At 44.3% G+C, this 12,148-nt stretch overlaps 1 protein-coding gene across 1 annotated transcript in view; it reads right to left on the reverse strand.

The window, feature by feature from the left end:
• Window positions 1–1,292: 1,292 nt before the first annotated feature.
• The window catches only part of LOC119175617 (octopamine receptor beta-2R), a 170,246-nt gene continuing 159,390 nt past the window's right edge, over window positions 1,293–12,148 (reverse strand). The window contains exons 2-3 of the mRNA XM_037426518.2: window positions 1,542–1,677; window positions 1,293–1,487 (exon numbers count right to left, since the gene is read on the reverse strand). Of these exons, the coding sequence (XP_037282415.2) occupies window positions 1,658–1,677 (20 nt within the window). The 3' untranslated portion in view covers window positions 1,293–1,487; window positions 1,542–1,657. The remainder of the gene's footprint in view (window positions 1,488–1,541; window positions 1,678–12,148) is intronic.

Consider the following 12,148-nt stretch of genomic DNA (forward strand, 5'->3'; position numbering starts at 1 on the left):
AACGTGCAATTGGATACTAGCCTTGCTTCGTAAAACATTCGAATATGTTGCTATCGAGTTTATTGCTTCGCCCTTTTGGCAAAATTGTGACTTTTTTGTTTCACGGTGAGATCAGGTGCTGCTTTGGGTCGCTGCAAAGCGCGTTTGACCAGATAAAGTAACAACGGCACGCGCCTGTTTGCCCGGCGACAGTATCTATTTGCTATCGCCAGGACCGTGGCCGGAAAGATGCATCTTCAAGACAAAAGAAGATGTTTTATGTGCCACTGCTGAGGCGATCAACGTGGTTATTAGCAACGCCAGCGTTCACAGCACGTCAAGCTTGTTCGCGCGAAAAAACGGTGGCATACGCTTTCAGCTTTAGTTTCTAACAAGCTATAGCCGCATTTTCGGGCTAGAAAATTTACGTTTCCCGCGAAACGTTAATGGCTACAGCAATTCATTTTTTTGACGTTCTGCCGTCTTGCTAATAGCTATTCGCTGCGGTCAGCGGACCAATGGGCGCACAGCATTGTTACTTTATCTGGTCGATTGCATCTCGCGAGCGTAGGGCGGGTGCCTAGAATATGTTATTACATTCTAGGTATTGACGTAGCTTGCTATTCTCGCGAAAATTTGGGCACGTGAGAAAATTTCGAGGCTGGCTGGGCATTTTCGCACAGCGTGGCGCAATTTCGGCAAGTTTTGTGATTCTGCCACAGCTCGGTGCAACCAGCACGAATTTTACCTAATGGGCGAAATCGGCGCAGCTGTAGTAAGAATCGTAGATGTAGTAAGAATTGTCAGTTCTTCGCACTCGTCCTTGTTTCGTGCGCCTTTCTTTTTGTTTGCGCTGCGTGCTTCAAGTGTCCAGCTGTGACAGTTATTTGTTCGCACTCGTGCTGCGTATGCTCATTTCGTGCCAGTTGTCTGCTGAGGCTTATAATATAGGTATCGAACTGCTTGCTGTCCGTCGCATTAAATCACAGTTTGTTGCTGTAGCATTCATTCTTTCGCCCTTGTGTTGAAACAATGAAAAATGAACGCTCAACTACCTCCGTGAAGACAAGTCACTTTCGTGGTATATCGGTTCCTAAAAAGAGTTTTCAGCCATGTTTTGTTTCTTTTTTACTATAAATGATACCCACAAGCTTGAGATCACGATGAGATGAGTTGCAAAAGCAAGGAAATCTTATTGTCCTTTCCTGATGTTCTTCACGCTCCTTGGTAAGAAAGTCACCAATCGCTATGCACTGTCCACACGTAGGTGCCATTTTTATCCTTCCATTAATTGATTTATACAAGACACCAAGTCTGTCAAAATAATTTTTATTCCAACGCAGCTTCAGCTCTTTTTTCTGCGTTGCGCGGACGTGTTGAAATTCCCTTCCAACGAGTAGCACTATTTAACATTGATAAAAATAGCAGGTGTTGTTGCTACGGTTGGCTATGTTTCTCGTGCGATGATCTCGCCGCCGCTGAGGAGCTACGCCAGCGCAGTCCAGTCCCTGCGTGGGGCGTCATTAGGAGAATCGTTCAAGGTGGTACGCAACGACACTCACCTCTGCGCGGCGGCAGGCCGTGTATCCACGAAGCGATGCTGCTCTACGAACCCTGGTCCCGTATCCTCGCACGAGTAGCGATGCCAGCTGCTGGCAAGCCACCGCTGCGAGCCAACTCAATCTTCACAGCCAGCACCTGCACCATCACAGGCTGATTAGGACCAGAAACATTACCCACGCTGCAATATCTACTCCACCGAAGACGTCACCAATGAACAGGCAAAAAAATTAACCATCTCCCGCTAAAGCAAACCGTGTATGGATGCGAAACAGCAGGGAGATTGTTCGCATGGTAACATATAGTAGCGCAGACAAAGGACATGGACAAGAGAAGGCACATTCAAGACAACACAGCACTAACTTTCAAAACTTTCAACAACAGGTTATTACTCACAGATCCCCCTGGTATATATACTCCGCAATGTCATACGTCACGTGTGCATAGCTCTCACAGCCATAACTTGTTACCTTAGCGCTTGCATCAGAACTTGACAACACTGTACCACGCGCATTTTTTTCTCTAGTGCATACTCACAAAACGCTTATCGCGAGTTCATGTAATCGCGAATACATGTAACCTTATTTGTCAACATCACTGATGGACTGCTCACACAAGCATCACAAAGCGCGGAGATTCCGCCAGCCTCCATTATCAACCACGTCATCTGGCACCTAGCTACTTCTACTCGTGATAACCAAAAACGTCCACCAATGGAATGGTGGATTCCACCATCTACTATATTGGTGGATTATGGTACTGGAAATATTGGTGGCACATGGTGTATGGTGGCACATGGTGGATAATGCAGCCCCGGCAATGATGGAGAACGAAACGGCGTCAGCACTATACCGTGACGACTTGCCACTAAAATAAAATGAAAATTCGTGTAGAAAACGATGCAAAAAGCACCCACACAAAAAGTGACCAGGGGGATTCAAACGTGCAACATTCCGAATTCTGACCGAATTCACTAACCACTGTGCCATGCCAACTTCTAGAAAAGTTGCTGTTAAATGACCAATGAACTTACGAACTGACCGTTCAACTTCAGTTTTGTTTGTTGCTCACTCCAGATAAACAGGATCTGCACCTCCTACTACAATTGGCACATTTATTCAACACAAATAACAGCTGCCTGTAGCGATTGCCACTGTGATAATGGCAGCAGCGCTACGTGTTTTTTATAATTCGTAATCGCAAGAAAAAAAAACAAGTGGACTGAGGAGCAGGTAGAGTTCAACGGAAGTTACTGCGAAATGTAGTATCCGTTTCTTGCTCGTACTGAAGGGCGACATCTGCTAAGGCTTCATGACCTTTCTAGGCTGATTTGATAGATACGCCCGCACAAGTGATTGAGTAATGTGATGTTTTTCGCGCAACAAGAGCGCCGTCGTGCCAGCGCACTGTGCAGCTCTATTGTTAGCAACAACTACAGAATCACTTGACCAAAACGAATGCAGTGTGCCGGAAACATTATGCTTTCATATTGGTTCAGTAAGCATACGAATGGACAAGTCTGTGTTCTCGCATAAAAAGCCAGAGAAGTGCCGGCGAGTGCAACCGGGTGCTATCGGTGACGGGAGGCGTACTTTTCAGGGAAGTGCTGGCACCGTGGTCGCATCGATGTTTGTCGCTTCTTGCGTGGACACTGTACACTGTAAAAACGCTTAATTTAGGTTAAATTATGCAACAGCTGTGCTGTATTGTCAATCTTACTCGTCAAAATTGTGTATTCTGAAACCCGCAAGCGCCGGTAACAATTGTACGGGCTCAGTCGATATACAGTCCTAAACTTTGGTGGAAATTATGGCGGTCGAACAGAAGGGTTAAAGTAAAATTCGCTGGTGCTCGTCTTCACGCATGTCGAAAGTAAACATTTATGCTTGTTGGCGTAGCACGCACTTTGTTAACTCAAAAGTACGGCTCAAGCAATACAGTATGCAAGAATAGCCGCAATGACATTTCTAGCGTGGCGACATCAAGTGACTGCTGTATTCTGGTCTACCGTAGAAACGGGTAATAACGAACTGGAGCTCATTTGCTTCTCGACCACTGTGCGGCGATGTAACACGTTTACTGTCGCTGTTCACAGTAGCACCTCTAGTCTTCTAAACATTACAACAAAGTGTCACATCACGCATGCCAAACTGATGTATACGTGCACGAAATGCACACTAACGGCCACACTTTACGCTACACAAAAATTGCAGCGTTGTTGACACCACAGGAAAAACCAACGTGCTAGAAAGCGCCATGAGCGGCGTTCGTTTCTGTCGACCATAAAAATATTTCTCTGCGCATTCCAGAGTCAAACACTACGAATAATTAAGCGATTTCACATACAGTCATCTGCTTTTTCATCATGCCACCATCACCCACCAAGCTTCCATCACGCCATCCTCATCCAACTTGTTAATCAAGCCATCCACCAAACACGTTTTGAATCGTCACCATCAGCCGGCATTTTCCTCTGTCGCCACCATTGTCTCGCCATCACACCCACTATCTGCCACCATTTATTTATTTATTTATTTATTTATTTATTTATTTATTTATTTATGATACATCAAAGGCCTTCAAGAGAAGGCTTTGAGGTATAATAAATAAATAAATTAATTAATACTCTCGCAGTCATTAGCCGGCATTTTCCACTGACACCACCATTGGCTAGCCACTACAACCACCATGTGCCACTATTTTTTCTGCTCTCACCTTCATCAGCCATTATGACCACTACAACTTCCACCATATCAACAATTATTTCCACCATATCCAGTAATATTTCCTCTATATCCACCAACGATACCAGCATCCACGAACCCAGGATTTTCAACAGGGGCGTTTTGCTACATCTAGGTGTGCACTTACAACTATGGCAATGAAGGGAGCAAAAACTGTCAGGAACGACGCTATTTACTTGTGCTCGAGAAAGCGATCATTTATGAATCTACCCGTCTGTCCGATATAGCCCTTTCCATAAGTACCATACCAACAAGCCCAAATCATCATCCTCATAGAGATTGTTCGCTTGAGTGGGAGATGGTGTGCTTTATTGAGAGCTTGTGCTGGCGCTAACGCCGACACTGGCAGCGGCGTGGATGCCTACGCGCTCCCAAGTTTTATACCACCGAACTACCGTGGTGCCACCAGCAGAGTATGCAGCTGTCGCAACATGCACCTGTCATGCGCACCGCTTCGTTGAATAAAGGATTTCGAAAGCTCAATGTGCACTCGAACGTTGCGAGGGGTAGAGAGTGTAAAGCGAGAGAAATTACACGCGGTGACAGACTAGAGAGAGAGTGACGTCCACGCGCGCGTACTGGGAGGGAAGGCGTGACCTACTTGTCACCGCCCCAGCACCTGCGGCCATGAGAGCGTGGTGCGAACGGAGGGACAGCGTTAACCAACAATCAGTAGCATTACACATGCTAGTCAAAGTTCCTTCACATGTAAAAAAACGCGATTGCGCCTCGCGACTACTACACCTAACTCACAATCGCTAACGATGCCTTCACCTTCTATTCCACGGATTATTATTGAATGTTAAAGGTTCGCAGCCCACAAAAAGCAAAAGCCAGCAACAAGATGAACAACCAACTTGCTCAAAGTAGGGGAAATATTTACGTGGGTCAAAGGCCTATTTTTACCCCTGTCCTATAGAATATCAAGTCATAAAAGCACACCAGAGGCGTCCATGGCTTTTTTTCAAGTTTGTGGACGCAACTTGTGGGAAATTTCATCTATGATGTGCGTATGACAACAAAGCACCATATTACTTGAAGCAGCGCAAATTGCAAGACAAGAAGTAAACACTAGCTCTAAATAACGTAAGGCCATACCAACTAGCCCAGTTGGCAACCTTGCTACAAGAAAGCTCCTTTTCATTTATATATTTTGCCCAACTTCACATTATACTTTCAGGCAGCACTGTAATCAATCGAGCTCATACAATTCTACGATAATAGGCAGCGTGAGTATAAAGGAAGAGCAAAGGGCAGTTACTGTTATAAGCAAAGGCTCACACGTAAAAACGTCAAACCGCCATGCCTTATAATTCCATGTATCTGGAAACGCTGTCGGCAGCAACCGTACAGACAACGTCCTCACCTCGAAACCATACCGCGTGCCCCGCCACGGTGGTCTAGTGGCTAAGGTACTCGGCTGCTGACCCGCACGTCGCGGGATCAAATCCCGGCTGTGGAGGCTGCATTTCCGATGGAGGCGGAAATATTGTAGGCCCGTGTACTCAGATTTGGGTGCACGTTAAAGAACCCCAGGTGGTCAAAATTTCCGGAGCCCTCCACTACGGCGTCTCTCATAATCATATGGTGGTTTTGGGACGTTAAACCCCACAAATCAATCAAATCAATCAATCGAAACCATACCGCGCTGAATGGAACATTACGTGTTCATCTTATTAGCAATGGGCCTGCCAGCTGGCTTAGTGGGAAGAGCACCGTAAGGATTCGTAAAAGTAGTATACTGGTTAAGTATGAAACATCAAGCTGAAATACGAGAGGTCGGGGGTAACTTTAGCGGCATGTACATACCTGTACCACAGACTCAATGCTATAGCCGCACTGATCCTATCAAGATTCATCTATGAAAAACACTCAGAAAATCTACAAAATTTTCTCAGAACACAGCACAAGAACCTTTCTTCCGATAATCTATTTATTATTAGGAAGCTGGCCGGCGCATTACTAATGATATCAGCATGTCCTGTTCTATTCAGCGCGACATACACATTCAGTGTTTCATAAAACTCTGCAGTTGCTATATTGTTTTTAGTGTTTTTATTTTGTGCATTTGGGCTTTGTTTGTTTTCTTGTATGTTATTTGGGTTTGTACTGCTGACTGTTGCCTCTGCTGTCATGTTCAGAAATGGCTGTTGACGCTTATCAAGCTGCCTCTTCCAAATCGCAGCTATTACCTGCACCTGTCCATCAATTGTACTAAAGAAAGTTAAACATTATTATTATTGATATTCTTGTTTTTATCATTGTCTATTTTGTTATTAATATAAAAAATATTATTATTATCACAGTAGCATAACCCTTCTACGGATAAAGATAAGAACAACTGTTGAGGTTTCACGCGCCAAAACTGCGATATGATTAGTATAGGGTAGGGCTACGAAAGTTTTGACCACCTTTCAAAAACGCCTGAATCAAGGTACGCGGACGTCTAGCGTGTTGCCTCCATCGAAATATGGCTGGGATTATTTCCCCATAAGACCTTTGGATCAGCAGTGCCGCGCCAGAACCACTTGCCGGATATGTGGGCTTTAACATTTAAAACCACCATATGATTGTAAGAAACACCGTAGTGTAGGGCTCCTGAAATTTCGACCTCCTAGGTTTCTGTGATGTGCACCCAAATCTGAGCACACGGGCCTACAACAGTTGCGCCTCCATTGAAAATGCAGCCGTCGCGGTGTGGATTTCATCGCGTGACCTGCTGGTCAGCAGCCGAGTACCTTGGCCACTAGACCTCCATGGTGGGGCAAAACCACTAGCCTAGCATTATTTCAACGGAGTAACACATCATAGAACCACTAGGCTACTGTAGTGTATCACTCAGTTGAAATAATGAATACGAAGCATTTCTTTGCTTATGGCAGATACTTTGAGCACCTATCTATCTATTTATCTATCTATCTATCCGCCTGCGTCTTAGTGCACTCGTGATCCCCCCCCCCCTTTATACTTTGGGTGAATCAAAATGAGTGTGGGAAAGTATGATGGTTTGACAAATATGACCCGCTCGTCAAAAAATGAATAATTTCAAAACCCCATAGCGTACTTAGAAGTGTGGCAGCTTGGGCTAGTTGGTATGGCATGACGATAGATATAGCGCGAGAACAAAACGACGACACAGAGACAAGAAGGACACGAAAGACACGAGCGCTCGTGTCTTTCGTGTCCTTCTTGTCTCTGTGTCGTCGTTTTATTCTCGCGCTATAACTATCGTCATCTGATAGCGTACTTCGTGAAACGCTTTCCAGCAGACAGTGGCAAAAACCCGATGGCGGGTATGTGTCACTGATGATCGAAATTTCATATCTGCCCAGGAACGGCGACAACACACATGGGTAACTTTAACGCTGAACATTAAAGAAAACCTGCCATAGGCAGCCCTGACAGGACGAATGCCTACAATAAATGTCTGTCACAGCAGTAATCAAACATTAGCATTCTGCGTGCAATGAAGTATTCAACTACAGAGCCACGGCAGGCCTCAGACATACTTTCAAATAGACCCTCATGTTCATGTAACGTCAATTGTGGTTTCAGTATTGGCTATACAATTATTTAAACATTAAAAATATACCCTTATGGTACATCCATTATGTCGGGTTAAGGTGAATTGTAGTTAGGCTTCATTCATTTAGGTTGATTTGTGTAGCTAAGTTGAGGGCTACCATCCTCGTGCGTACCTGCGCAAATGCCCCCGCTTCATATCAACTTACCGCTTCTGGTGCTGCTAATATCTATGTTGCTGTTGGTATTGTTACGCAACTGTAAAAAACTGTTAATATTATAAATATATGCGGATGTTGAACGTGTCTGTGTGCGTGGATGTGTTTATATATATAGCGCCACTTAGTAAGGTCTCACTCATTAAAAAAAATAAAACGCATTCACCTTCTAAGCGCATGCTTCGTATAACTTCGATTTCTAAGATACGTGGGATCTGCCGAATTGTCATATAATCTGCTGTTTACAGTTCTTTCATGATGCCAAGAGCAAGATGAATATTAGCAACATCAGAAGCACTAAGCTGATATGAAGCGCTGGTGCTCGCGAGGATGGTACCCGTGGCTATATCATGGGAGTACATATGTAAAGTTTATGAAATAAGATAGCCAGCACTGCAATGACAATCAAGGTTTTGTGAACATTACGGTTTGTTTGAAATGAAGTTTTCACCTGGCATGGCTCTGTGGCAGAATACTTGACTGGCACGCAGAATTCTTGGGTTTGGTTTCTTCTGGGACTCTATAATTTCTTCACACTCATCGGGTCAACGCTGCCGATGTCAGCATTTTCTTAACGCTCACGCGTTCAACCCTGCCATGTGTGTTCTCGCCATTCATGCGTAGATATAAAGTTTCGATTATCTGTCGCACATACCCACCCACGTTTATGTGCAACTGTCTGGGGGAATGTGTTTGACGACGTACGCGACCGGGTTGTGACATTATTCATGTCATGACCACCCAGCTGTAACCGTCAACCAACTTCCCTCTCCTATCAATTTTGGTTTACCCAACTTAAGGAGGTGCTCTCATGATTATAGATTAGATAGATAGATAGATAGATAGATAGATAGATAGATAGATAGATAGATAGATAGATAGATAGATAGATAGATAGATAGATAGATAGATAGATAGATAGATAGATAGATAGATAGATAGATCCTACGATGCGACTAGTTTCGAATTCGCACGCCGGAATGGGATAGGGTGGATAGAGCTTACAGGCTGGTCGAGAGATGGCGCTCGACATCGCCTCTTCATGGGTTTGTTTTTATCCAGAAAGGCAAATTGAAATAGCCACTAAACAAATTGAGAAAGTAATCACGGAGGATAATAAGACAGTGTGGACATACACGAATCTAATTAGACTCTTTGAGATAGAGCTTGCTAAGACGCGTGACAAGTCACCCTGGAAAAGAAGACACAAACGCAAAAGTTGGTGGGATGAGGAAGTTAAGAGAGCCATAGCAAAACGCCAGGAAGCCTCTAGGGAACACAGACATGCTAAGCAGCGGGGTGAACCGACAGATGATGTGGAAAGAAAATGGGCAACCTTTCTAAGCTGTAGAAGGGATGCATCCCTTCTGATCAATGAAAAGATTAGAAGGAAGGGAGCTCAGTGGCTGGCAGAAGTACATAAAAAAGATAGAAAGGCAGCTGCGAAATTTTGGAACCATCTAAACTCCCTAAGAAATGAGACGAGCTTAGAGCAGAACTTTATAACTACAGCCCAAGGTGCTAGGCTAGAAGGGGACGAAGCTATTGAATATATAAGAACAAGGGTGACAAAAAAATTTCAACAAAGAAGTACTTTATGCACCACAATAGACAAAGACGAATCAAGTGGTGCAATGGCTCCATTTTCACAACAAGAGTGGGAAAGGGCTGAGAAAAGGGTTCCTAGTAGTACATCAACAGGCCCAGATGGCATTCCAATTAGGCTGATAAAAACATTAGGTCCGAAGTCTAAGCAGACTTTGAGAGAGGCAGTGAGTACAATAATAATCGATGGTGAAGTTCCCGATGGATGGAAACTTAGCAGGATGAGCATGATCTATAAAGGAAAGGGGGACAAAGCTGACATAAACAACTACCGTCCTATAGCAGTGACATCAGCGGTCTACAGGCTGGCGATGCAGATTATAAAGGAAAGACTGCAGGCGTGGATAGAGGATGAGGGGGTGCTGGGGGAACTGCAGAATGGGTTTCGGAAACACAGGAGGTTGGAAGACAATCTGTTCTCACTGACGCAGTGCATCGAAATAGCAGGAAAAGAACACAGGCCCCTGTGGCTAGCATTTTTGGATATCAAGGGAGCGTACGATAGCGTGGTTCAAGAGGAATTGTGGGGAATACTGGACACACTAGGCGTGGAACATGTAGTCACTAATCTTTTAAAGGGTGTCTATAAAGGTAACAAGGTAGTTATAAAGTGGGAAAAACAGGTATCCAAGCCTGCAGAGGTAAAACGGGGGCTTAGGCAGGGGTGCCCCCTGTCACCCTTACTATTCATGATGTACCTACAAGGATTAGAGGCAAAATTAGAGGGAAGTGGACTGGGCTTCAACCTCTCTTTAGTCAAACAAGGAAAACTTATTGATCAGGCACTACCAGCATTAATGTACGCAGATGATATAGTGCTAATGGCCAACAACAAGGAAGATATGCAGAGATTGATGGACATCTGCGGTAATGAGGGAGATAGGTTAGATTTTAGATTCAGTAGGGAAAAATCAGCAGTCATGATTTTCAATGACAACGAAGGTAGTGAGCTTAGAATACAGGAGGTCACGCTAGAGATAACAGATAAATACAAATATCTGGGCGTATGGATAAGCAATGGGACCGAGTATCTGAGGGAACACGAAATATACGTGACGACTAAAGGTAACAGGAATGCAGCAGTCATGAAAAATAGGGCACTGTGGAATTACAATAGGTATGATGTTGTGAGAGGAATATGGAAAGGGGTCATGGTTCCTGGGCTGACGTTCAGCAATGCGGTCTTGTGCATGAGATCAGAAGTTCAAGCAAGATTAGAAATTAAGCAACGTGGAATAGGTAGGCTTGCTTTAGGAGCTCACGGGAATACACCAAATCAGGGAGTACAAGGTGATATGGGATGGACATCATTTGAGGGCAGGGAAGCTAGCAGCAAGATAAAATTTGAGAAGCGATTGAGAGAAATGGGGGAAGAGCGTTGGGCTAGGAAGGTTTTCAGCTACTTGTACATGAAGAATGTCGATACAAAATGGAGGAAGCGAACCAGGAAGTTGACTGGTAAATACTTAGAAAACAGCAGGTGGCCAAACCAAAAAGAACTATCGGTTAAGAAAAAAGTGAAGGAAACGGAGACTGACATGTGGAGAATGGGCATGATTAAGAAGTCCGCACTAGAGATCTATCGAACTTTTAAGCAGAAAATTGCCAAGGAAAGGATCTATGATAATACTCGGGGTAGTTCTCTACTGTTTCAGGCCAGGACGGGAGTACTGCGAACCAAGACATATCGGGCCAAATACGAAGGGGTCGACACAGTATGCAGTGCGTGTGGAGAGGAAGAAGAAACTGCCGAACACTTGATAATGTTCTGTAAAGGGCTTCACCCTATAGTTCAGGATGATGGCGCAGAGTTTTCCAAAGCACTGGGATTTAGGGACAGCGAGGGCAAAATAGACTTTAAGCGGGTAGACTTAACTAGAAGGAGGTTATCTGATTGGTGGCTAAAGTCAAGGCACGAGTGAAAATTAAACCCTTCACTGCGAAGTACGAATCCTCAACTTCATTATATAAAGGAAAAAAAAGATAAATGTAATGGTTAGTTCACTAAGTATTACGGCTAGGTGGCGTTAGCCGCCGCCCGATCTAAAGGGTACAGCCACATCCATCCATCCATCCATCCATCCATCCATCCATCCATCATCGCCTCTTTTTCAATACAGACTGACGTGGTAGATGGACGTGTTTTTTGAGCGCTCTCAATCGACTGCGCAGATAAGTAAGTGGCTTTGCATGTTTCGAGCTTGCTTTTATAATAATAAGGCAGCAGTTAAAACCTTTTTAGCACCTATTATATTGTGCGGCTTTTTCGCGGGTCAGTCACCAGGTATTTACTTGTTTTTGTACGTGTGTTTTGTTTGTTTATGTTTTTTATCTCTTGCAACGACGAGGGGGAGATGCACCTACACCGAACGTGCAATTGTTTGTAGTAGCGCTTACACTTTTTTTCGTAGAGCAGGATTGGTCGTACGCCGTGTTTGTAATTATCCAGTGAGACAAAATCATAAGAACAATTGGGGTCAAAAAGACATAGTTAAAGGGCCACTCACCAGGCCCCTTACC

Source organism: Rhipicephalus microplus, chromosome X (genome assembly GCF_043290135.1).
Source record: "Rhipicephalus microplus isolate Deutch F79 chromosome X, USDA_Rmic, whole genome shotgun sequence".
Taxonomy (NCBI): Eukaryota; Metazoa; Arthropoda; class Arachnida; order Ixodida; family Ixodidae; genus Rhipicephalus; species Rhipicephalus microplus.